The 27152-nt window shown below is 44.5% G+C and overlaps 1 protein-coding gene across 4 annotated transcripts in view; it reads left to right on the forward strand.

The window, feature by feature from the left end:
- Positions 1 to 27152, forward strand: part of ATP6V0A2 (ATPase H+ transporting V0 subunit a2) — a 39375-nt gene that overhangs the window by 5981 nt on the left and 6242 nt on the right. For 2 of the 4 annotated variants that reach the window (XM_055080655.1, XM_024120707.3), the window contains exons 1-12: positions 8247 to 8367; positions 9551 to 9677; positions 16357 to 16439; positions 17925 to 18018; positions 18752 to 18964; positions 20986 to 21136; positions 21414 to 21550; positions 22071 to 22258; positions 22358 to 22448; positions 23495 to 23613; positions 24915 to 25125; positions 25736 to 25855. In XM_055080655.1, coding sequence (XP_054936630.1) covers positions 8342 to 8367; positions 9551 to 9677; positions 16357 to 16439; positions 17925 to 18018; positions 18752 to 18964; positions 20986 to 21136; positions 21414 to 21550; positions 22071 to 22258; positions 22358 to 22448; positions 23495 to 23613; positions 24915 to 25125; positions 25736 to 25855 — 1560 coding nt within the window. In that variant the 5' untranslated portion in view covers positions 8247 to 8341. Of the gene's footprint in view, positions 1 to 684; positions 764 to 2775; positions 2874 to 4946; positions 5085 to 6328; positions 6418 to 8245; positions 8368 to 9550; positions 9678 to 16356; positions 16440 to 17924; positions 18019 to 18751; positions 18965 to 20985; positions 21137 to 21413; positions 21551 to 22070; positions 22259 to 22357; positions 22449 to 23494; positions 23614 to 24914; positions 25126 to 25735; positions 25856 to 27152 lie in introns of those variants that run through there. The other 2 variants (XM_007125159.4, XM_055080656.1) reach the window with 2 other exon arrangements.

Raw genomic sequence — 27152 nt, forward strand, 5'->3', positions numbered from 1 at the left:
ATCATAAAATTCACCCATTTCAAGTGTGCAATTCGTTGGTTTTTAGAAAATTTTCTGAGTAGCGCGTCCACTGCCACAAGGCAGTTTTAGACCGTCACATCATCCCAGTAAGGTCCCTTATGGTCATTTACAGGTCATCCCCCTCCCTACCCCAAGACCCAGGCAATCACTAACCGACCCTCTGCATCTAGGTTTTCCTTTCCTGGACATTTCATAGAAATGGAGTCACACAGTATGTGGTGTTCTGTGTCTTTCATTTACATCATGTTTCTGAACATCCTCTGTGATGATGTGTCAGTTTGTTCCTTTTCACTGCTGAGTAGTGTTCCACAGTGTGGATATAGACTATGATTTCTTTAACCAGTTTTCCACTGTTAATCATTTTTTCTCTATCCCTGAGGTTGATGCTCTTTTAGATAAATTTTTGTCCGTATCCATAGTTTGTTCCTTTAGGTTGAATTTCTTCATGGGATATTTCTGGACCAGAGGATATTTTTCAGGCTTTTTTTTTGGTAACAGTTGCCAAATCGCTTTCCAGAAAAGATGTGTCAGTTTATACTCCTATTCAGTAGTATACAAGGATGTGCTTTCCCCCAAACCCTTGACTATCATATTTTATTTATAAAATCGAATTTATTTTTAAATTGTAGAAAATTCAAAGCAAAATTTTAATCTTTTTCTCAGCTGAACCAGAATGTAAGTTCTTTCCAAAGAAAATTTGTTGGTGAGGTGAAGAGGTGTGAAGAACTAGAGCGAATATTGGGTAAGTTTATTTTAATAACTTAAATAATTATTGTTATATAAGTAAACCTTGTTCACTTTAGAAAAATTAGAAAATCTAGACAAGTAGAAAGGAAAAAGGAAGTCCATATTCTCACCATTCATGTATTCACTATTATGTAGGTTTATATATTTTTTTACTATTCATCTATAAAAGTAAGGATTTACATACATAATGGTCAGGTTATTTTGTTATTAGCTTTGTTTCTCATTTGATGGTACTTTATAACATCTTTTCATGTCAATAAACAGATTGACTTATCATTGTTTATAATGGCTGCATAGTATTTTGTGGTGTTAATGTGCTATAATTTATTTAGCCAATCCTTTGTAATTTATTATAACTTAAAAACATTGTATACACATTAATATATTACTTAAAATTATATCAGAGAACAGGGGAGGTAGGAAATGGCAGATAGATTGGTTGATAATTTCCTTTTTTTCAGGGCTTCCTTTGCAGAGATCAGTGTTCTCTGATTGTTAACCATTAAAACTCAGCCGTAAAACCTTTAACGTCTTAACCTAAAATAGTCTTTATCAATTCGAACCTTGAAATTCTGACTGAAATAGAGAGGGGGGAACGATGCCAGTAATTGTCTAAAGTACCAAATTTGTTTTTAGAGGGATGAACAGAAAAACCTGGGGGTGAGAGTGTTGAGGAGGGGAGAGAAGATGACTTTTGGAATGATTTCTAATAGCAGTTAATTATTGTGGATTTTATATTTTTTAATTGGGGATTTTTAAGATCGAAAGAAACCTGTTAGTCATCTGAAGTCTAGTCCTCTGCATATTGTTTGAGGTCCCAGTTATTTGTGTGGATCATGTAGGGTAGGGTGATACCACATTCCCATCCTTGCCATATATATAAGTCATTGGACAGGTCGTATATTTGGAATGAGTTTTCAAAGGCGGGGCAGGAGTGACAACACATTAGACGTGTCCACGACTTCCTGTAGCTTAGACTGTTTCAAAAAGAATGCAGACTTAAAAAGAAAATGAACTCTCAAGTAAATTTAGGTATAAAAAATAGGTTAAAAGCATTTACATCCATTTCCAGAAAGCTCTTAAACCCAGTGCTTCCTTTGTTATCTTACGGGTAAGACATCATCGCTTTTCTTGCTCCCTCCTCCCTTCCTCCTTCCCTTTCTCTCTCCCTTTCTTCCTTCCTTCCTTCCTTCTTTCCTTCCTTCCTTCCTTCCTTTCTTTCTTTCTCTCTTTTTCTTTCTCTCTCTCTCTCTTTCTAATAAAATAACTAGTTAACACTTCTCCAAAATATTATATCTGGTAATGACTTTACCAGGTATTAATGACTTTTATCCTAAGGAAAAGAACGCTTCATGGAATTGAAAATGTAAACTAAAGAAATTAAGTTTTTTTTGGCTGGTTCATTATTAGTTTCATGAATCTAGTTTTTAATGTAAGTAGAGAAGGCAGTGTAAGTTGCTCTAAGTTAAAACATCACGGCTAACTGGGGACTCAGGAGAACCTGACTTTCTGCCCTGTGGTCTCCTCCTGAGAGAGGAGACTGATAGAGGATGTGTCTTTCCTGATGGATATGTATTTCCTCCTAATGGCCTCTGCAGGGAGGTTGCACTGACGTCTCTGGTGGGGACGATTATAGGTCCATCGTTGGATTATTCCTGCACTTCCAGATGTGTCCTTAACCTTTACAGGTGCAGAGGCAGTTGTGACTCCAAAGTTCTTTAACTAGAGTTTTAGAAATGAAGGACATGGGGAATTTCAGAAAATGTGTATCCAGGTTACTGTTGGTTTTGTCACTGCACACTGATCTCTCTGGGCAGAATTATTTTGCAGATCTTTGGAAACAAGGCTACAAAAGGCATCCTATCAGTCAGTTGGGACAGGCAAGATTTTATGCATTTAGACATTAGTTTTTAGATGACCTGGGAAAGGTTGGGATGTAAAGTGTTCTCACTGAAATGTCCTGTAGTAAGTTTTTGAGTCTAATTTGTTTAACTTTTATTTCCACAGCGTATTTGGTGCAGGAAATTAATAGAGCTGATATTCCCCTCCCTGAGGGAGAGACCAGTCCTCCTGCACCACCTCTTAAACAAGTGCTCGAAATGCAGGTAACTAGTTTCTGAAGAAGTGGTTTTAGGTCACTAACCTCAGAGACTGCTTTTTCACTTACTTTATATTGTCTAGTGCTTTTCTGCCTTTCTTCTCAAAACCGTGGAATGAAAAGCAAAGGACCGTATTATGGTTAATTCTCAGTAACAGGTTATCTATGATAAATTTTAGCTGGAATTCAGTTTTCTTTTAAAATGTAAGACAGGGCTTCCCTGGTGGTGCAGTGGTTAAGAATCCGCCTGCCAATGCAGGGGACACGGGTTTGAGCCCTGGTCCAGGAAGATCCCGCATGCTGTGGAGCAGCTAAGCCCGTGCGCCACAACTACTGAGCCTGTGCTCTAGAGCCCCCGAGCCACAACTACTGAGCCTGCGTGCCACAACTACTGAGCCTGCACTCTAGAGCCCGTGTGCCACAACTCCTGAGCCCACGAGCCACAACTACTGAAGCCTGCACGCCTAGGGCTTGTGCTCTGCAACAAGAGAAGCCACCACAGTGAGAAGCCTGCGCACTGCAATGAAGAGTAGCCCCCGCTCGCTGCAACTAGAGAAAGCCCGCGCACAGCAACGAAGACCCAACGCAGCCAAAAATAAGAATAAATAAATTTAAAAGAAAAAGAATATATTAGAAAAAAATAAAATGTAAGACAGGTGGTATTGAACAGAGACTAACAAGAATTAGGTTGTGAGATCTGGGCTCACGTGATGTGACTTGTGGGCCTGTGCCGGCCTTAGCGTGCCTCTCCTACTGCAAGTCATTGAGACTTCAGGCCTGTGCCCTTCACATGCTCCCCAGTTCACCCTGACCCTTCCCCCTCTAATTTTCAGAAGCTCGTGTGAAGGTGCTAGGTGGTTCCCCATGGGCAGCAAATGAGATTCCTTCTTCTGGAGTCCCCTGCCACCGTGAGGGCACTGGCTTGTACATTAGCATCCCCCCCTTCCCCCCCATGAATTACCTCTTGAGGTTTTGGTCTAATCATCTGATAATTCATCACACTGGGAAATAGACTAGAGCCCTTTACAGCTCTTCTAAAACAATTAGTACTGTATAATTAGGACCATTCCATTGCTGGCTGCTCTGTTTGTTTTTCTGGGAGGATGTCATTTAACAGTTGATATATGAATGGACTCTAGAGAGAACTGTACAGTCAGATGAGAGCAGTCATCTGGTTTGGCCTGTTTGGTGTGTCGCTTTTGATGTAATTACAAATATAGTGATTACTGGCTGCTTATCTTTTTTTCTTGTTTTTGCGGTATGCGGGCCTCTCACTGTTGTGGCCCCTCCCTTTGCGGAGCACAGGCTCCGGACGCGCAGGCTCAGTGACCATGGCTCACGGGCCCAGCCACTCCGCGGCATGTGGGATCTTCCCGGACCGGGGCACGAACCCGCCGTCCCCTGCATCGGCAGGCGGACCCTCAACCACTGCGCCACCAGGGAAGCCCTGCTTGTCGTTTTTATAAAGCAGAACACAAGTACTGAATGTAGCATGTCAAGTGATTTGTTTGAATACTGTTTTACTGAGTCAGTGGGTTGTTTTACACATTTCTGCTCCTGTTGTTTTAATACTTAAGGATTGTGAAGGATGCTTGGTATATAACTAATTGTTAAAGAAGATTTGTTCTCAAGTATTTTTATGCTTAATTAATTGTGTAAATACAGCTGCATAGAAACTCTTTAAGCTAGAGACCAGGAATAATATGTTTGGGAAAGATTATCTAAAATTTTTGTGTTGCAAATAAAAGGAAATGTAGTCTTGAAAAAGGAAGCTCTTTGGTGTGTTGGTAATGGATGAGCAGATGGAGGGAAACCAGAAAAAATGACAGGACCTGAGATGGGAGATTGGCTCCGGCCGTAGGGCGCCCACAGCCATCGCGGCATCTGCGCGCTTGCCATCACAGGCACCTGAATTAGCATGAAGCAGTGAATGATGGACTTTAAAACCCTGTGCGTGTTTTCATATCCCTGTCAAACTCTCATACATTATGGCTTTTTAAAACCTCTGCTGGTCCTGGGGTACTGTGAAGAGAGTATTAGCAGCAGACTTGGAGCTAAGCCTACTGCCGTCTCGTTTCAGGAGCAGTTGTGGAAGCTGGAGGCCGAGCTGAGGGAGGTGACGAAGAACAAGGAGAAGCTGAGGAAGAGCCTCCTGGAGCTCACTGAGTACAGCCACGTGCTGCGCGTGACCAAGACCTTCGTCAGGCGCAGCGCGCAGGTGCTCGCGACGCTCGGGAGGAGTGCATTTCTTTCTTTCCTTCCTTCTTGTTTTTGGTTGCGGCACGCAGGATCTTAGTTCCCTGACCAGGGATCGAACCCAGGCCCCCTGTAGTGGAAGCGCGGAGTCTTAACCACTGGGCCACCAGGGAAGTCCCAGAATTACGTTTCTTTTATAAAATTCTCGTTACCGTAAAGTTTCGGGTTTTGTTTATCAACTCCTGTAGAGGTGTTGCTTTTTAAAAGAGATAGAGGAACTTCCTCATTGGAAGAGATACTCCTTTCTCAACAAGGAGTAGCCCCCGCTTGCTGCAGCTAGAGAAAGCCCGCGCACAGCAACGGAGACCCAACGCGGCTAAAAATTAAAAAAAAAAAAAAAAAAAGAGAGGTACATTTAAAAAAAAATGAGATACATTTTGATCTTAGCTTTATCTTTCAGTTGGATTATATGACATTAAAAGAAGCTTTAAGCCTCTCCTTTGTTGGTTGGTTTTAACCATAACTACTTCCTATTCATGAAATGCTTTAGTTTGCAGTTGAAAAAAATCTTATGATCATGAGAAGAAACTGAACACTGGAAATCGAACTCTAAAATTTAGTTTGTTTGTTTTTCTTCCCAAATTGCTGAGAGTAATGAAAGTAAAAAAAAAAAATCTGCATGGGAATAAAGAACAGCCTATGCAGTAGTACAGTACTCAGCTGAGTATCAGAGAGGGGAGAAGTATGTCCCTTATGAACTTTGTTTCACTTCCTGTAGCGGTGACCTCTGATACAGTTACTCTGTCTTGGATTAAGGCAATGACATAAATTATAACTATACTCTTTTTTTTTTTGCGGTACACGGGCCTCTCACTGTCGTGGCCTCTCCCGTTGTGGAGCACAGGCTCCGGATGCGCAGGCCCAGGGACCATGGCTCACGGGCCCAGCCGCTTCGCGGCACGTGGGATCTTCCCAGACCGGGGCACGAACCCGTGTCCGGTGCATTGGCAGGCGGACTCTCAACCACTGCGCCACCAGGGAAGCCCATAACTATACTTTTGTGTAAACGTCTTCAACTAGCTTACAAATAAGGGACAGGGAAGTTATGCTCTTTATCTATCAGAGCTGAGTTACATGTCTGAGTTACCTTGGGGCCTTGGCACCCAGATCTGAGTTCCCATGCCCTGCAAACTTGTTTGGAAACATGACTTGAGAATTAAAGTGTCACTTTCAGTGAGACACACTTGGTTTCATATCTCTTCGTAGTTTGAACCCACTTACGAAGAATTCCCTCCCTTGGAGAACGAGTCTTTGTTGGACTACAGCTGTATGCAGAGGCTGGGAGCAAAACTGGGGTAAGTGACAACTGGAGGGTCGAGCTTTACACTGTCCTTCTTGTCAGTGGGAGACGAACTCTGTTGAGTGGAAGGACGGCCACCATCTGAAAGCCTGTGATGGAACGACAGAAAGTGAATATTTGTTTAAGAAAACACTGTACTCCTGTATTTGTTGAGTTGAATCACTCAGCTGTATTGACTTTTTAGCTAAATGCGATGGGAATTTCTTCTTTCGGTGTAATGAGGTGGAAAGAAGGAATTTATGCCAGTTACGCCATTTTTCGTTACTCCACAGCCTAAAATAATTGGTCACTGAAGCGTCAAGTCCTATTTTGTTTGGTGGAAACATAGGGGCTAAACTGAGTTGGTTAATTTATTAATCGTATTTTAAGGGTCTCTTTCTACTGTTCACTCTCTCTGTTTACTTGAACTAATGGTAACTTGTTTCCTCATGTGATTTGTGTTTCTTTTTATTGTGAACTGTTCCTCTATTCCTTATGTGTAGGAATTCAATGATGTTTAGTTTGAGGCTGTATTCTTTCAGAGAGAACTGAGTTTTCCGTATGTCAGGTACTTGGGAGCACTCTGCCTACCTGGAATCATTTTATGTTAATTTCTCAGCTTGAGTTTCTTTGTTTTTCTGTTTGTTTTCTCTCTGCCTGAGGCATCCTAAGGTGTGGTTGTAAATTCTCAAGTAATACTCTTCCCCTTCTCTCCAAAACCAAAGCCGAAGTAAACAAGTTTCTTGAGTAGGCTCCTTCGCAGGGTGGATTTTTTCCTAGTCCACCCATTCACTTAAGGTGTAGCCCTTTGTTGGGGGGCAAGAGTCCCAACTTTGGGGGGGTTGGGGGTTCAGTTCCATCTCTTCACCTGATATCGACCCAGTGCCCATCTCCTGTCTCCCTTGCTGGCATTGAAACCCAAGGCCTTAAGATACTGGGTCAGTATACTACATCAAGGCACAGCTACGAGGTCCTGTTTTCCAAGGCGGCTAAAAATTAAAAAAAAAAAAAAAAAGAGAGGTACATTTAAAAAAAAATGAGATACATTTTGATCTTAGCTTTATCTTTCAGTTGGATTATATGACATTAAAAGAAGCTTTAAGCCTCTCCTTTGTTGGTTGGTTTTAACCATAACTACTTCCTATTCATGAAATGCTTTAGTTTGCAGTTGAAAAAAATCTTATGATCATGAGAAGAAACTGAACACTGGAAATCGAACTCTAAAATTTAGTTTGTTTGTTTTTCTTCCCAAATTGCTGAGAGTAATGAAAGTAAAAAAAAAAAATCTGCATGGGAATAAAGAACAGCCTATGCAGTAGTACAGTACTCAGCTGAGTATCAGAGAGGGGAGAAGTATGTCCCTTATGAACTTTGTTTCACTTCCTGTAGCGGTGACCTCTGATACAGTTACTCTGTCTTGGATTAAGGCAATGACATAAATTATAACTATACTCTTTTTTTTTTTGCGGTACACGGGCCTCTCACTGTCGTGGCCTCTCCCGTTGTGGAGCACAGGCTCCGGATGCGCAGGCCCAGGGACCATGGCTCACGGGCCCAGCCGCTTCGCGGCACGTGGGATCTTCCCAGACCGGGGCACGAACCCGTGTCCGGTGCATTGGCAGGCGGACTCTCAACCACTGCGCCACCAGGGAAGCCCATAACTATACTTTTGTGTAAACGTCTTCAACTAGCTTACAAATAAGGGACAGGGAAGTTATGCTCTTTATCTATCAGAGCTGAGTTACATGTCTGAGTTACCTTGGGGCCTTGGCACCCAGATCTGAGTTCCCATGCCCTGCAAACTTGTTTGGAAACATGACTTGAGAATTAAAGTGTCACTTTCAGTGAGACACACTTGGTTTCATATCTCTTCGTAGTTTGAACCCACTTACGAAGAATTCCCTCCCTTGGAGAACGAGTCTTTGTTGGACTACAGCTGTATGCAGAGGCTGGGAGCAAAACTGGGGTAAGTGACAACTGGAGGGTCGAGCTTTACACTGTCCTTCTTGTCAGTGGGAGACGAACTCTGTTGAGTGGAAGGACGGCCACCATCTGAAAGCCTGTGATGGAACGACAGAAAGTGAATATTTGTTTAAGAAAACACTGTACTCCTGTATTTGTTGAGTTGAATCACTCAGCTGTATTGACTTTTTAGCTAAATGCGATGGGAATTTCTTCTTTCGGTGTAATGAGGTGGAAAGAAGGAATTTATGCCAGTTACGCCATTTTTCGTTACTCCACAGCCTAAAATAATTGGTCACTGAAGCGTCAAGTCCTATTTTGTTTGGTGGAAACATAGGGGCTAAACTGAGTTGGTTAATTTATTAATCGTATTTTAAGGGTCTCTTTCTACTGTTCACTCTCTCTGTTTACTTGAACTAATGGTAACTTGTTTCCTCATGTGATTTGTGTTTCTTTTTATTGTGAACTGTTCCTCTATTCCTTATGTGTAGGAATTCAATGATGTTTAGTTTGAGGCTGTATTCTTTCAGAGAGAACTGAGTTTTCCGTATGTCAGGTACTTGGGAGCACTCTGCCTACCTGGAATCATTTTATGTTAATTTCTCAGCTTGAGTTTCTTTGTTTTTCTGTTTGTTTTCTCTCTGCCTGAGGCATCCTAAGGTGTGGTTGTAAATTCTCAAGTAATACTCTTCCCCTTCTCTCCAAAACCAAAGCCGAAGTAAACAAGTTTCTTGAGTAGGCTCCTTCGCAGGGTGGATTTTTTCCTAGTCCACCCATTCACTTAAGGTGTAGCCCTTTGTTGGGGGGCAAGAGTCCCAACTTTGGGGGGGTTGGGGGTTCAGTTCCATCTCTTCACCTGATATCGACCCAGTGCCCATCTCCTGTCTCCCTTGCTGGCATTGAAACCCAAGGCCTTAAGATACTGGGTCAGTATACTACATCAAGGCACAGCTACGAGGTCCTGTTTTATTTTTGGATTCCAAGAATTTCTCTAAATTATGGGCTCAGCTCTACACTGAAGAGGATGTTTCAAAAATGTTTTATCCAGCATTTCAGATATTTTGCAGTTGGAGGGCTTTGAGGCTATTGCCAGCACTCTGGCAGGTGTGAAGGTCTTCGCCGCCCTCTTCCTGCGGTTTGGTAATCCTCATTGCGCTTACTGGACCACAGCCTTTGGTGTCTCACAGATTTGTGTCTGGCCTCATTAACCAAGGGAAAGCTGAAGCGTTCGGGAAAACGCTGTGGCGAGCCTGCAAAGGGCACAGCATCGTGACGCATGCAGAGCTGGAGGGGCCCCTGGAAGACCCTGAAACGGTGAGTGGGCACCCCCTCCCCATTTAGCAGCGGCGGACTTGTGCTGAAGCTGGAGGCACAGAGCAGAGCGGAGCACTTCAGTGAGCTGTCCACCACGTGCCTTGCCATCCTTGGATGCGTTTGGGGCGTAGTTCTTAACATGGAGGACTCTCTCCCGCGCCGCCACAGTATGCCTGGGACGTTGACGTGGATACGTCGCCACCCTCCCAGCCTCAAATCCTGTTTGGGTTTCACACGGGATCCTAGTTCCCCGACCAGGAATGGAACCCGGGACCCCTGCGGTGGAAGCGCAGAGTCCTAACCACCAGACCGCCAGGGAAGCCCCACAGTGCTGTCTTTTATAGCAAAGGATCTAGTTTAGAATCAGGCTTTGGACTTAATTGTCATGTCTCTTTGGTCTCCTTCATTCTGGGATAATTTCTCAGTCTTACCTTGACCTTCGTGACCTGGACATTTAAAAATTATTACCGACCAGTGGTTTTTATTTTGGTGGAATGCCCCCCTGTTTGGGTTTGTCTGACGTTTTCTCATGGTTAGACTCACGTTCTGTGTCTTGGGCAGGAAGCGATGCTGCTTCCCTTCAGGGCCGCACAATTCCTTTGTCCCATTACACTAGTCATGTTCACTTTGGTCACTTGTTCAAGGTAGTGGCTCCTGGGCTTCTCCACTGTGAATTTATTACTCCATTTCCTTTGTATTTAGTACATGTTTTGGGAGAAGTGCTTTGAAACTCTGTAAGCACTCAATTTCTCATCAGATTTTCAGTGCATTAATTTATTTCCTGTTTTATTCAATGAGTTATACTGTTACCGTAATTCTTTATTTTGATAATCACATGCTCTAGATTTGGCCATTGGAGCCCATTTAGCTGGCTTTTATTTTCTTTTTACATGTTCCCATCATTTTTTGAATGCTTCTTTGCTTTCCTGCATAACAAGATGTCTAGATTCATCTTGTAATTTCCCTCATGCAGCTCTGGAATCAGCCATTTCTCCAAGGAACCTGGTTCTCTTTAGTGGAGAATGGTAATTAGAAGCCAGGATGCGGTCTCTGGGTGTGCCCGTGGGGACTGAGGTGTCGCTGTTCCCAGCTCCGTCAGTGGACAGCTCTAGGACGCACACACGCACACGGCTCACACACGCTCACAGCTTTATTTCTGTACCTGTGTGTATATATGAAAACTGTGAGTTTACATTCAGTTCCAGTCCAACACCACACGGTTCATTCTAAGTTTCTCTATTTCTGTGCTTGTAACTCCTTTCTTCAGTGATGGGAAACGTGGCTCCCATTATTGTTAATAGACTTATTTGATCAGTCCCCTTGTATGTGACCAGTCTGCCCATTGATTTCCCATCTCTGCTGCCCCGCTCTTCTCTCTGCATGGAGCTCTGACTTCCCCAGCCCCCAGCCCGGGTTGTCCCCTAGTGTGGACGGCAGGGCCTCCTCACTTTGCTTGGGCTCTGACTTTGCCCTGGGCCACTGTTGCCCTTCCCCTCCCCTCTCCAGGTCCATCCCCGAATGCACATCTAAGGCTTCAGGAATGAATTATTCAGGAAGGGAAGCAGGGCGGCCAAAGCCATCATTACTTTTAAAATAGCTGTGATTTTTTTTTTTTTAAAGACTTCACCATAAAAATAACTATTATATATTGGTCTAAGTGAGGATGAACTGATCTACTAAGGGTAGAAAAGGAACTTGGGATTCTCAATTTTGAGAAAAGCATTTGTGTTTTCTTTCCTAGATTTGCCTCAGGATTTTTGGCTATAAGATTAATAGTTTTGACACCTAAAGGAGTTTGTCTGTGAAATAATTTTCGTAAGGTTCAGCCTAAGTAAACCACACACGTTGGAAAATCTAACCAGTCAAGCTGTTCGTTAACCATATACACCTGTAATATTTTCTGTGGCTCCTGAAACTGCCAGTAGCAATATGTTGTTTATCCTTCACCTGTGACCATTACGACCTCTCTAGGTAAAGGTGAAGATTAAAACTGTTCTGAAGTAGCATTTACATGTTCTTTGAGTTTTTTCTTTAATTAAAAGAACATATCCATCATTCTCATGCAGAGCATTTACTCTGTAAAAAAAAAATTTTTTTCTATACAATGTCTAAGCTCTCTTGTGCTGAGTTTTTACCAGATTTGTTAAAGGGCATTAAATGTCTGTGAAGAAATTATGGAGACATGGTTAGAGATGTATATATTTTTTTAAAAAATCTTTGCTTTTTCTTCACTTCTAATTTTTTGGTTGAAGTATAATTGGCAGATACGTATCTCTTGAAACTACAACTCCTCCCTCCCCCATGATTACAAAGGAAATGCCTGCTCGTTATTAGAAAATTGGGAACAATATAGAAAACATGAAGAAGAAAATCAGTCACCTGTAATCCTCCTGCTTAGAGAGAGTCGCTGTTTATGTTTCAGTGTGCATTTTGTTAGTCCTTGTTCTGGGGAGGATATGAGATTTGATTTGGTAACTTTTACTCAGGTTCTAGGATTTATTTATAGTGTCATGTTTAATACCTTTGGGGTCGACCCCTTAAAGTCCTTACAGACCCCAGAGCATATTTCTAGCCATTTTCTCCTTTGTCAGTATCATTTCTAGATGCTGACCAGTCTCTCTGTCAGAGCTGGACTCAGGCAGTTTCATGTGGTTTTATGATTTGTATTTTTTATGTTGCATACATCCGTGTTCCATATTATGTCTTAGGTGGTTGTGTTGCCTGACACAGTACTATTTTTAAAATTGTTAAGGAATCTTCAAAATCAAATTCATTATAAATACCATTTCTTTCTTCCCCCTGGGTATTTTCTTTCTTTCTTTCTTTCTTTTTAAACACTCTTTAGACATGAATATCCTAGTTTATTAGGTAAGAATTTCACAAACATTACTTTTTTTTTTTTTAATTTTATTTTTGGCTGTGTTGGGTCTTCGTTACTGTGCACGGGCTTTCTCTAGTTGCGGCGAGCAGGGGCTGCTCTCCGTTGCGGTGCGCGGGTTCCTCATTGCGGTGGCTTCTCTTGTTGTGGAGTGCGGGCTCTAGGCACGCAGGCTCAATAGTTGTGGCGCACGGGCTCAGTAGTTGTGGCTCGCGGGCTCTAGAGCGTGGGCTTAGTAGTTGTGGTGCACGGGCTTAGCTGCTCCGCGGCATGTGGGATCTTCCCAGACCAGGGCTCGAACCCGTGTCCCCTGCATTGTCAGGCGGGTTCTTAACCACTGCGCCACCAGGGAAGTCCCCCCCAGGTAGTTTCTTCAATAATTTATTTTGAAATAATTTCAGTTTACAGAAAAGTTGCCAGAAGAGAACAAAGTCGTCTTCTGTCTCTTCACCCAAATTTCCCAATTATTAACATTTTGCCACATATACTCCACTCACTCTTTCTGCATATCTATCCCCATTTTCATTAGGCTCCTTCCAGACCTTCTGCGAGGAAGCCGTGGACATGTGTATGTTGCCCCCTCATAAGGGCGCTATTTTATATAACCACTGTACAACCCTCCAAATGAGAAAAATCAACACAGATGCAACACTTGGTCCAATACAAACATGCCACTCAAATTCTCCACGGTTTGCATTGTTTCCTTTCTGGTCCACTGCCCTGCCTGGGACTGTGCTTTGCATTCGGGACAGGCATCACATTCTGCAGGGTGACCCTCCCTTGGGGTCCAGTCTGTGCTTCCTCATGGCCAGGCTCGGATCACACGTTGCTGGTGGGGACACCATGGAGTCAATTATCTGGTCCTCTCAGCACCTCCCACCAGGAGGCACGTAATATCGGCCTGGTCTTGTTGGTGTCGTCCAGGTTTCTCCACCTTCATGCCACCACTTTGCCCTATTTCATTGATTAGTAGTTGATGAGGAGGTATTCCTAGGTTACTGGGGCCTTGTTCCTCAGCAAACCTCTGCCCACCAGCCTCAGCCTCCACGATGACTCTCTTGAGCCCATCTTGCCAGGTGGTTACTCTGTTCCCATCCTTCCTTCTGTACTTACTAGTTACCGTCCTGCAGAAGGCAGTGCTTTCCCTGCCCTCGCAGTCACTCGCTCATTCATCCACGGACTTAGGCATTCCTATTTATTTAATGACTTGTAATCGGTTACGATCCTTTTTATTATTTATTTATTTATTTAAAAAATGTTTATTTAATTTTGGCCACGCTGGGTCTTCGTTGCTGCGCGTGGGCTTTTCTCTAGTTGCACCAAGTGAGGGATGTTCTCCGTTGCGGTGCGTGCGCTTCTCATTGCAGTGGCTTCTCTTGTTGCAGAGCACGGGCTCTAGGCGCGTGGGCTTCAGTAGTTGTGGCACGTGGGCTCAGTAGTTGTGGCTCGCGGGCTCTAGAGCGCAGGCTCAGTAGTTGTGGCGCACGGGCTTAGTGGCTCTGCGGCATGTGGGATCTTCCCGGGCCAGGGCTCGAACCCGTGTCCCCTGCATTGGCAGGCGGATTCTTAACCGCTGCGCCACCAGGGAAGTCCCAGTCCTTTTTACTTTGATACCCAAATTGTCCCTGATTTGGCCACTGGGAGTCCCTTTGTGCGTGATCCTCTGGCCTTTGGCACGTCTGCAGCATTCACTGAGCAATCCCTTACTTTCTGGCACCACAGGATGGTCCCTGCCTCTGTCTGGAGTCAGCCATTCCTTCAAGGACCGCTGGTTCCTTTTAGTAGAGGATGGAATTTAGAAACAAGGATCTGGGTGTTTGAGTTCTCATCATGTACTGGAGTGTCGTTGCTTCTGGGCCCTTTCAGCAGTCAAAACATGGACACACACACACACACACACACACACACACACACACACACACACAGCTGTATCCGCTTCTGCAGCTACCTGTGCACATTTATTATAAAACCGTATGCTCAGACTCTAACCTACGATTCCGGACCTCTCTTTTTCAGTGTTTTGCACTCTCTTCTGACAGCGAGAAATCTGGCCTCCCTCATCCTCAGTGTGGTCCATGAACTGTGCGATTCGCTTGCTTATTCCACGTAACTGGCCTCCCAGATACCTCAGCCGTCTCCTCCGCCCGCCACCTCCCTGGCCTTCCCTTCCCGGCCGCCCTGCGTCCCTGCCTCCGGGACCCAAGTGCCTCTGCTCTGCCCGAAGCTTCCCAACCTGTTCCCCATCCCCTCCGCCCCAGAACTCAATTCTTGGGTTGCTTCTCTCCTCTGTGCCCTTCGGGATCCCTTGTAACTTCATGGCTTTAAATACCATCCCTTGAATGTATACATCTGGCTTGGACCTCTCCCCTGAATACCAGGCTTCTATTTAACTGGCTCCTCCATACCTTTGAAGTTTCTGGAAGACATTTCCATGTGACACCTAAAACTGAACTCCCGATCTCCCCCACCCCCAGGCCTGCCCGTCCAGGCTGGCCTGTCTCAGTAAGTGCCAGCTCAGCTCTTTTCCACCCAGCATCCAGAATGGTCCCTGTAAAACGAGTCAGAGCGTCTCGCCACCACACCCCCCATCCCGCCTTAAAGTCCTCCTGTGGCTTCCTGTCTCACGGCGTCCCGTCTTATCACCCCTCTGGCCATTCCTCTTCAGCCAGGCTGGCCTTCTCGCTTGCCCCCGTCTTGCCTCTGCACGAGCTTTGCCTCGGGCTCAGGAGGCTCTTCCCCAGGATCCACGTGGCTCGCTCCCTCACCCCCTTCACCCCTCTAGGCCCGCATGTCCCCTTCTCAGGGAGGCCTTCCCTCCTTGCCCGACTTACAAGCTCAACCCCCAGCCTCTTGCTCCCTGTCACCACTCCCAGCTTTATTGTCTTTATCGCCCTCGTCTCCGTGTGGCATATTATGTTCTTTCCTAGTGTCCTAGTGTCTCTTGCTGCTAACTTGATATAAGCTTCCCTCCCTTCCCTTCCCTCCCAGGTCAGGGATTTTTGTCTGTTTTGTTCACTGCTGTATTCCTAGCACTGGGAACCAGGGCCTGGCAAATTGGCCAAAAACCTATTCAGTTCTATCTGTAGCATATTTGTAAACATAGTCAATTCTTATTATTTGTAGTAGTTAACATTGTATAGTCTCCGTGAGAACTGAACCCTTGCTCCTAGGGGAAGCTCAGGGTTAGGTTCCTGTGAGTCTCTGGCCATAACGTTTTTGTCAGCCGATCAGTACATAGCCTTGTTTTATTGAAAGACAAGACACTTATTTAATATATACTGTTGGCTCATTAAGATTGAACTCACTGCCAGCCGCACCAGCACGGCTGTCTGAACAAAGCGTGTGGGACGCACGTAAGTGCACCTCACAGCCTTCTTATGCTCGGAAACACTAGGCAGCTCTGAGGACCATCCGGAACAGTGAAATCACCAAAAAAAGCACAAAACTGTGAAAAACTTGGCACTAAATAGACCACAGAAAGGACACTTGTTTACAGCATGAGCTGGAAGGAGAAGGCAGAGGGCCACCTTGTTTGACCTCAGCAGGAATATGCACATTGGGTGACTCAAAATTTTTGTCGCTCTGCATGTCCGCAAATGAGCGAATAAATGCTTGAGTATTGATTTGGGGGTTATGAATGATTTCTGGGGTGAATTTGCAGTTATGGAATCCGCAGATAATGAGGATGGACAGTGTTTGTTGAATGAATGAATGAATGAACTAACTCTTTGACAGAGTGTGAGCTGCCAGAGTTTTCAAAGTTCTAGACAGAGGAGTAACAGTTATCTTTATTCTTTGTAGGGAGAAGTCGTAAAATGGTACGTGTTTTTGATATCCTTCTGGGGAGAGCAGATTGGCCACAAGGTTAAGAAGATATGTGATTGGTAAGAAAAAGAGACATTTTATTTCATTTATTTCTTTATCCTCAGTAACCTCTAGTTTCCTTGAAATATGTCTCTGAAGAGAAATACAGTGGTTGCAAAGGCTGCTGAGTTTCGTTACCTGATTTCTTTGCTGTAATACCATGTTTTAAAACATTTAATTTGTCATCTCTCTTGCCAGTGTAATACTTAAAATAATTTAAAAGTAGACACCACGTTAAGAACATTCCCAGATTTGATTTTTTTCCCTTGGGAATGGAGGCTCAAGTTCAACTGGGGAAGGAATCCAGTTTTAATATTCGGTGCCTTTCTGTTGCCTTTAGCTACGCGTAGGCTTATCTGTCCTCATGGAGCGTACGGCTCATCCTTTCCCAGCCCTCTGCAGTTACCTTCTTTGCACCCTGGGGAAGGGGGCCTGGCAGGTGGTGGAGAGGGTGGGCTCGGAGGGGCCTGCCTGCCAAACGAGATGGTACAAGTAAACGGCTCCCGTACCCCGTAAGCCTTCGGTAAATGTGGAGCAGTATCACAGCAAGAATTGGTCTGTGACTTAAGTCTTGTCACCAGTGGGAAAACAAGCAAAACCACACGAAAACTCAAAAGAATGGCCTTTTGTTTTCTTATACTCGGGGAAATTTTAGCTGGCCTTGCTTCTTGCTGGGGTAAGTAAGGGTGGGGTTTGGTTATTTCCTTCGGATTCAGTGTTCACCAGAGTTTGATACTCAGTCACTGGTGTTATGGAAAGTAACTTTAGGTGATAACATGGACTAGCCTATTCTTACTTTAATAGGTATATATTTATTTTTTATGTAAATTAGAAAAACTATAGCCAGCACACAAACCTGTGACTTCACAGATATCATTGCTTAGGATAAGGCTGGAGTAAGAATTTAATTTTAGTAGCCAGAGCTTAAAGAGGAACATAAAGCATGGCATTAAAACACTAAGGCAGCATGGGAGTCGCAGCAGCTGAGGGGTTGTGGCTGCATCTGGGGGGGGCGTGGCTCTGCCTCCCCTGCGTCCTGGTGTCACATGTGGCCCCAGAGGACGTTTACTGAAGCCCACGTCAGAGGCAATTGCTAGGCATCCAGAGCTTTCTCCTCCCCTGATTTTCTCTTTTTTGTAGTTATTGTTGTATGTTCTTTGTCTTTGATTTATATTTTACACTTGTTTAATGATTTCCAGCCCAAGGGTGGTGGTGAATTTCAGAAAGTTGGAATTGGGAATGAGCTTTTGGGAATCATCGAGGGTAGGAATGGAATGTGGAGCGAAGACAGACTTCACTACATCTGTGAAATTCCTTAGAAAATGTGTCGAGTGTCCGTGTGCAAGGCCTTACCGTGGCTGGGTGCCTGTGTCTGCACCTTTTTCTCCCAGAGGGCTGCTTTTATTCTGGGTTGGAAGGAAATACGCCCAGGCGGTAGACTGAATTTAGCTCTAGTTTTTGACATAGCTTCTTGCAGTTCTGACAGCTGCGGCACTGTCTTCTAGTTACCATTGCCACGTTTACCCCTACCCGAATACCGCCGAGGAGCGGAGAGAGATTCAGGAGGGCCTGAACACCCGGATTCAAGATCTGTATACTGTGAGTGAACCAGAAACTTGCCTCCTTATCCGAGGGTTTGTAAAACATTTACAAATACATTTACTTTCTTCTTTAATATGGAAAATTTTGGTTGTGGACAAATCAGGGTGTTTTAGGGAGTTTGGAATGGCACCTCCCTCCTCTTCGTGGGAGTTTTATTTTAGCAGGCTGTTAGAAACCTAGATGGTTTCTAAATGATGGGGTTTTAAAGAAGAGTCTGGTCATCTTTGATCTGTCGGAGTGTAACTCTTGATCAGAGAGGACAAGCGAGCCCCATTTACAGTGCTGGCTGTAATTTTACCTGCACTATTGTAATCCCCATTTCCGCTTAGGTCAGCGAGGGCTCTTGGTAACAAGAAGCAGACTCTGATCCACTTGAGTGAAAGGGGATTTCTTGGCGGGATGGGATGGGATGGGAGTTGGTGGCTCACGGGTTTGACAGGGAGCTGGGCCGAGGCTGGGAGTGGGTAAGGCCCGGGCCCCCGGCTCTCTGGACCCAGCCAGGCCATCATGCTGCCACAAGGACCGCGACTTCTAACCATTTCCTGTGCCCTGGGGTCCTTTCTGGAAAGGCAGCTCCAGGGCCTGGAGGAGAAGGACGGAACTTCCTTAACTGTCCCCAGAGAGGCAGGGGCCTGGAATTCGCCCCCCAGTCACTGCGGGGAAAGTCCCTCAGAGGAGGTCAGGTGCCCAGTGGACACCCTGCTGAAAGTCCATGTTTGTCCTCACCCAGGTGCTTCACAAAACCGAGGATTATTTAAGGCAAGTGCTCTGTAAAGCCGCCGAGTCAGTCTACAGCCGCGTCATCCAGGTGAAGAAGATGAAAGCCATTTACCATATGCTGAACATGTGCAGCTTCGACGTGACCAACAAGTGCCTCATTGCCGAGGTCTGGTGTCCCGAGGCCGATCTGCACGAGCTGCGCCTTGCTCTGGAGGAGGGCTCGGTGAGGTGGCCCTCCCCTCCCTGCCGGCCCTGCCCCGCGGGAAGTAAGATAGAGGAGGAGAGGACGCCGTGTTGGCTCTTTTGAACTGAAATTATGGAGAGGTGGTCCCTCGAGGCTCTGTGTGCACATGCTTTTTTTCTTAATTGATGTAGGGTTGATTTACAGTGTTTCAGGTGTGCAGCAAAGCGATCTGCACAGGCATTTTTAATTTGCTCTTTTGAGTAAGGAATTCAGTCACATGGTTTAAACGTCAGAAAAAAAAAATTTAAAAATACAAAAGACCCAGTGAAGTGGCTTCCTCATGTCCAGGGCCTCGCATGTCCAGTTCCTCTGCTCAGAGACAACCTTGTTTTACTTCTCTTATGTCTTTGAGTTTCTTAATCATAGATAAGCAGATAGGAATATATACAGGGAGAGAATTCCTTCCTTCACAGAAGATTGTGTGCTATTCATACTGTTCTTTTCTCATAAGAAAGCTTCCCTGTTTTTTAATAGCTATTTAATATCCTGCTGAATGGATGTACCATGGCTTATTGAACTAGTTCCCTGGTCATTTAGGTGGTTTCTAACTTTATGAATACCAGTGCAGTGACTAACACTTGACCTTTGACGGTTCAGACATGCACAAATCTATCTCTGGGTAAATTCCCAGCATGGAATTGCTGGATCAGTTTTGGCAAGTATTGCCAATTGTTGCACTTCTTTTATTTTGAGTGAGGTTGAATAGCTTTTTGTATGTTTAAGAAGAGCCTTTGAATTTTCACTTTTTTGGTGAATGCTGTGTTCATACGCTTTTCCCATTTTCTACTGGGTTGTTGGTCTTTTTCTTATTAATTTCCTTGGCTCGTCGTCTGTGATACGAGAACAGATATTCTCCCCAATTTGTCACTGTCTTTTGGTGTTTCTTTCTGTTTGTTTGCTTTGGTCGTGCAGAAGTTTTTTGTTAAATATAGTTGAACCCATCCATCTCTGCTCTTATAGCCTCTGAACTTTGAATAATAGCTTCTTTCCACTCCTGGGCTATGGGGTCAGTCTCCCACGTTCCTGTGAGGGTTTTTTCTGTATCAAAACTTAGTTCTTGGAGAGATAAATTAGGAGGTTGGGACTGACATATACACACTTCTTATATATAAAATAGACAACCAACAAGGACCTACTGTATAGCACAGGGAACTCTACTTAATACTATGTAATAACATATGGGAAAAGAATCTGAAAAAAGGTAGATGTATGTGTTTAACTGAATCACTTTGCTGTACACCTGAAACTAACGCAACATTGTAAATCAACTTTACTCCAATATAAAATTAAAAAAACAAAAAAAATCTTAGTTCTTTACTGGAAATAGCAAGTTTACAAACTTCAAGTGGCAGTTAAGGAAACAAGTTTTCACAGATTTTGGTTAATCACCTTGTCTCATTACATAATTCTGTTACGGCACAAACATAAAACACGCAGTGCTGAGAAAGAAGGAAATACATAAATTAGTTATTTTGGAGTATGGGACATCTATTTTATTTATATATTTTAAAGCTCTAGATGATTCTTATTTATTGAGGTAACATCGGTTTTGAGGGACGTGACTAATACTCTTGTTGTGTGTGTGAGTATGTATAAGTAGTCCCAGGATAACCAACATACAACTGGAATTTAGTGGTTTAGCTCTTAAAAATGTTCAAGAGGAATTTAGAGACAGCTACAGTATTACCTAATAAAACTGAAAAATAGGCAAGAATAAACCAAAATGTCAGTACGGCAAAATTTTGCTTTTTTCTTGTCATACCTGTCCCTGCTTGCTTCCCACCACTCAGCCTTTCTAGTTTCTTCCTTCTCCAAGACCACATCCCCCAGGAGCCTTCCTCAGTTCCTCCTGTCACTTCTGCTGTACTTGAACCTCCAGGAGGGTGGTCACTACTTCCCCACGTGCTCAGGGCCTTTCCATGGCAGCCAACTAAGATTGGCTGAAAGAGCTCTTGGGTGGTAATTTTTTCTTTCTCTGTCTCTTTTTTTTCATGTGAAAGAGAGAGAGCGGTGCTACAATCCCCTCATTCATGAACACAATCCCAACCAAAGAAACACCCCCGACTCTCGTCCGCACCAACAAATTCACCGAGGGGTTTCAGAACATCGTGGATGCCTATGGGGTTGGGAGCTACCGAGAAGTGAACCCAGGTTGGAAACCTGGATTTGCCAGTCTTTTGTGTTTTATACATTTTATACATCACTGCTGCTTTTTTTCCCTAGAAGAATATAATAGATATTTGGAAAAATAGGCTCTCTATTACTGTTTTGTTATCTTATTTAGTATAAAGTGTTAATTTTAACCTGTCAATTCTCTCCTGAGAATTTGGGAGAAAGTCAAGATCATTATACAGTATGTGGTCATGTTTGAATTAACTAGAATTTTTTGCCTTTGCTGCGAATCAGAAATTGCTTGCTTTTCCCGCAGCTCTGTTTACCATCATCACTTTCCCCTTTTTATTTGCCGTGATGTTTGGAGACCTTGGACATGGCTTTGTGATGTTCTTATTTGCCCTCCTGTTGGTGTTAAATGAAGATCATCCCAGACTAAGTCAGTCACAAGAGGTAAAAATATAAACACTCGGGCTCATTATATCTGTTTGGGCAGCATTAGTAGTGATTCTCTTCTGTTTAACTAGAAAAAGAGACATTTAAAGATGTTCAGGGGCTTCTCTGGTGGCACAGTGGTTGAGAGTCCGCCTGCCGATGCAGGGGACGCGGGTTCGTGCCCCGGTCCGGGAGGATCCCACGTGCCGCGGAGCGGCTGGGCCCGTGGGCCGTGGCCGCTGAGCCTGCGCGTCCAGAGCCCGTGCTCCGCAACGGGAGAGGCCACAACAGAGAGAGGCCCGCGTACCGCAAAAAAAAAAAAAGATGTTTAGTTTTGGGCGATAACCGTAATCCACCTGAGACATGGTTGGTGGGGGCGGGTGGCTCTTCATCCCTGTGTGACGGGGGCGTCTGTGCCGTGAGCTTGCTTTTGAGCAGCCCTGAGAGGAGCAGTTAGGAAAGTGCCCAAACTAAGTCGGTCACATTGGCTCGTTTTCCCGGTGGTCCTGTTTCGCTCCCCCCTCTTCGTTCCCCACAGATCATGTGGATGTTTTTCAACGGTCGCTACATCCTCCTGCTGATGGGGCTGTTCTCGGTGTACACGGGCCTCATCTACAACGACTGCTTTTCCAAGTCGGTCAACCTCTTTGGCTCCGGGTGGAACGTGTCTGCCATGTACAGCTCCAGTCACAGCCCAGCGGAGCAGAGGAAGATGACGCTTTGGAAGTGAGTGTCCTGCTGCCAGACAGTGTCTTAGGCGGAGGGGAGTTTCTCCGAGTCTCCTTCCCCCTGCGCAGGAGGCCCTCACCCTGCTTCTTGTTACAGTGACAGCGTCATCAGGCACCACAGGGTGTTGCAGTTGGATCCCAGTGTTCCCGGAGTGTTCCGAGGCCCTTATCCTCTTGGCATCGATCCCGTGAGTGTCCCCCACCCCCATTATCTCGGGTTCCTCGGTGCTGCCACCTAATTTTTTAATTAAAATTTTTCTAAATTTTTGGCCGTGCCGCGCGGCTTGTGGGACCTTAGTTCCCTGACCAGGGATCAAACCTGAGCCCTCAGCAGTGGAAGCGCGGAGTCCTAACCACTGGACCTCCAGGGAATTCCCAGTGCCACCTCGCTTTAACTGTCACAGCGGTTTCTCATGCTGTTCAGCACGGTTCAGGTGGTCGTACGCGAGGGGGTGGTACTCTGGGGGTTTCTGCCTGGACGCCAGAGGCTCACTGTGTGTTCTGAGTCAGGCTGCTGTACAGAAGAAGCTGACAGTCCGTTTGGGAAGCCAGGGTCAGTGCCCGAATACAAGACCACGGGGAGCTGGGGCTACAGTCTGTCCTACTTCCTGACCTGTTTTACTCTAGTGAGAAGTGGCGCTTCCGGAGCCATGTAATGGGCGCTGTTTCTTTGATTTCTTTGTACGAGTGAATTGTTTTTTTTACCCTTTGATGTAGAAAGAAATAGTATGGAATTTTAGAGTGGAAAGGGAGCTTAGGCTTATCATGGTGCTTATTGAGGTGGTTGTTTGAAAGGGAAAAATTGTGGGGAGAAGGAAAGTGAAGCCATGGCTCCAGGGCCGGGGTTGCCCCTGTCCTGCCCCCAACACGGCTCAGCAGGCTGCTGCTTATGAGGCCCAGGCAGCATCTCCCTAGACCCAGGGGTCTTCACGAGGAATCTCAGCCTTAAAAGAAAAGCTTAGAAACTACCTCGAAATTGGTTTGGAGTGATGTGATACAGTAGTGAAAAAAACTCAGTGACAAAAGTCTAGCATTCCCTAATCTGAGCTCTCCAAGGTAGCTCTCTCCTAAATGTTCATTCTCATCTCTGAACATAATTGGTATAATTTAATGTTGTTAATATAATTGGAAACTTGAAAAAACCTGACAACAGTTTCCTTAAAGAACAGCACTTTTCTCCTAAGGCAGTTGAAGGAAGTTAAAGTTTTCTTTTTTGGTTTTGTTTTGTCTTTAGATTTGGAACTTGGCCACAAATCGTCTCACTTTTCTGAACTCTTTCAAAATGAAAATGTCTGTGATTTTAGGAATTATTCACATGACTTTTGGAGTCATTCTGGGAATATTTAACCACTTGTAAGTACAGATTATTTTTTAACCAGTATTTATAAGCCAAGTTTTTGGTATATCTTAAACTTTGCTTCTTGATGGTAGACTACATGGATCTTAAAGGCAGCCAGCATAGTGGTTTGTTGTATTAATATGATTCTGTTTTTTATTTATTTTTATTTTTAAAAATTTTTGGCTGCGTTGGGTCTTTGCTGCTGCGCACGGGCTCTCTCTAGTTGCGGCGGGCGGGGGCTACTCTTCATTGCGGTGTGCGGGCTTCTCATTGCGGTGGCTTCTCTCGTTGTGCAACGTGGGCTCTAGGCAGTGTGGGCTTCAGTAGTTGCAGCACGCGGGCTTAGTGGTTGTGGCTTGTGGGTCCTAGAGCACGCGGGCTTCAGTAGTTGCGGCACATGGGCTTAGTAGTTGTGACTCGGGCTCTAGAGCTCAGTAGTTGTGCCGCACGGGTTTAGTTGCTCCGTGGCATGTGAGATCTTCCCGGACCAGGGCTTGAAGCCGTGTCCCCTGCATTAGCAGGCAGATTCTTAACCACTGAGCCACCAGGGAAGTCCTATGATTCTGTTTTTTTTAAAAAAATTTCTTTTATTTATTTATTTTTGGCTGCATTGGGTCTTCGTTGCTGCACACGGGCTTTCTCTGGTTGCGGCGAGCGGGGGCTACTCTTTGTTGCGGTGCGCGGGCTTCTCATTGCGGTGGCTTCTCTTAGTTGCTCCGCGGCATGTGGGATCCTCCCAGACAAGGGTTTGAACCCGTGTCCCCTGCATTGGCAGGCGGATTCTTAACCACTGTGCCACCAGGGAAGCCCCAATTCTGTTTTGATGGTAAGGTTTTTGGCAGCTTCATTGATTCAGCAAATATTTATTGAGCACATAGAAGGTGACTGGCACTGTTCTAGGCACCAGGGATTGAACAGTGAGGAGGACAGAAGAAAGTTTTCGTCCTCATGGAGTTACATTCAAGTGAGGGAGACATGCAACATGTATAGTCATATTTATTTCCAGAGGTGATTTTTGTCATATCTTTTTTTCATTTTCTAAATCAGAAAACTTTCGTTTGTTTCTTAGAGCTGGTATATTAGGGGAAAGAAATTATGTCTTTTTTCTCTAGCTGGATCTGACAGTGAAACACTAGTCATCTCTACTGTCCTCACATCTCTTTTCTTCGTGGTTACATCTGAATCGTAAGACAGATGATGTTATGTTGAGATAGACTTTGTCACAGAGAATTTAAGATGAATTTACTCTTTCCTTTTTCTCTTCGTCCAATGTTGTTCATGGGTTGATCGATTCCTTTTTTTTTTTTTTCCCTAGACATTTCAGGAAGAAGTTCAACATTTATCTGGTTTCCATCCCAGAACTTCTCTTCATGCTCTGCATCTTTGGCTACCTTATATTTATGATTGTCTATAAGTGGCTGGTTTATTCAGCAGAAACCTCCAGAGTCGCTCCTAGCATTCTGATTGAATTTATTAACATGTTTTTATTCCCGGCTAGTGACACAGGTGGTCTTTACCCAGGGCAGGTAAGCAGTTGTGTTTTCACTGTGAAGAACTCAAAGGAAGTCCTCCTGATAGCCTTTTTGTTTCCATCAGTAGAATGATGAAAGGTGCTTTCCACAGGCCTCGCAGGCACAGAGGGGCTTTCTGCTCCTGTGTGTGTTATCACAAGAGGGTGCCATCCTGCTCTGAGTGCTGTCTCGGGGGCCCTGGTCAGACTGTGTAATCCAAACTTGCTGCCCCTCAGTAGCCATGAAAACTGGTGGGAAGAGAATGTATTACTGGAGGGTTCCTGAGGTCTGTCCATCCATCCATTTTTCCAGTTTCTTTAAAATCAGCCTCTGACTAAGCCAGGTCCTCAGAGAACTGGCACTTGGACGACAGCACGCTGGCCCTCTCCAAAAATGGCTTTTCTATAACTGTGCATTTGTGTGATGCCACGCGCGTCAGCTGTGAGTTTAGGAAACGAAAGGAAAAGACACCCTGGCAAATGTCATTTAGCTTGCGTTTACTTTATGTTCCTTGTTAATGAATAAAGAGACATTTTACTTGGATTTCCACTAGATTAAGTACACCAGTGACATTGTTAGCACATCTTCACGTTTTAACCGGCTTCCTCCCCTTTTGCACCAACAGGAGCACGTCCAGAGGCTGCTTCTGGTCATCACAGCGTTGTCTGTCCCTGTGCTCTTCTTGGGAAAACCACTCTTCTTGTGGTGGCTTCACCATGGGCGCAGTTGCTTTGGGGTCAGCAGGGTAAGTGTGGGTTTGGCTGCATGTTTGTAAATGGTGAGCAAAGTCTGTTTTTAGTTTTGAAAGGTTTTGTAAAGAAAACGCCTTCTATGGGGTCCCAGACTCTGATTTAAAAGCCAGAGCTTCCTTTATCGAGAACTTTCGCGTTGCCTGTTCTGCAGAAGCGTGGTGCAAAGAGCCTGCCATGTCTGGGCACGGGAAACAGGTCCTCTGGTAATGAACCACAGACCTATCAGGAGATGGAACTGAATCCCTCAGTACTGCTTGTCATAATTAAAGCATTTTTGTTCCTTATTCTTGCCTCTTGATTTTTCAAGGTTTTTTTTTAAATTTAAATAACATAACTAAAGGAAATGTGGAAAATATAGAAAATAGTGCCCTTAAGTTCTCCTACCCAGTTATAACCAGTGTTAACCATTTGTTGAGTTTCTTTCCAGACTTGTTTTCTTGTGTGTCTAGTTTCTCATTTTATTTTTTATAAATTGTGGTAAAATATATATGACATAAATTCTCCATCTTAGCCGTTTCAGGTGCACATTCCGTGGCATTACGTGCATTCACGTTGTGCAGCCATCCCCACCATCCGTCTCCAGAACTTTTTCGTCTTCCCGAGCTGAGACTCTTTACTCATTAATATTAACTCCCCATTTCCCCTCGACCCAGCCCCTGGCACCCACCCTTCTACTTTCTGTCTCTATGAATTTGACTGCTTTAGGTACCTTATAAGTGGGATCATATAATGTTTCTGCTTTTATGACAGGCTTATTTCACTGAGCCTAATGTCCTCAGGATTCCTCCATGTTGTAGCTTGTGTCAGAATTTCCTTCCTTTTTAAGGCTGAGTAATAGTCCATTATATGGATAGACCACATTTTGCTTATCAGTTCATCCATGAATGGGCACTTGGGTTGTTTTCACCTTTCAGCTACTGCGAATAATGCTCCTAAGAACATGTATGTATAAATATCTGTTGGAGTCCTTGCTTTCAGCTCTTTTGGGTATATACCCAGAAATGGTAATTCTTTGTTTAAGTTTTTGGTAACCACCAAACGTTCCACAGTGGCTGCACCATTTTACGTTCCCACCAGCAATGCACACGAGTTCCAGTTCCTCCATACCCTAATCAACACTTACTTATTTTCTTTTTTTACAGTAGCCATCCTAGTGGGTATGATATGCTCATTTTCTTTTTTTTTTAAATCAATTTATTTATTTATTTATTTATTTATTTTTGGCTGCGTTGGGTCTTTGTTGCTGCGTGCAGGCTCTCTCCAGTTGCGGTGGCTTCTCTTGTTGTGGAG

The sequence above is a fragment of the Physeter macrocephalus genome, chromosome 19 (assembly GCF_002837175.3).
Source record: "Physeter macrocephalus isolate SW-GA chromosome 19, ASM283717v5, whole genome shotgun sequence".
NCBI classification, from domain to species: domain Eukaryota; kingdom Metazoa; phylum Chordata; class Mammalia; order Artiodactyla; family Physeteridae; genus Physeter; species Physeter macrocephalus.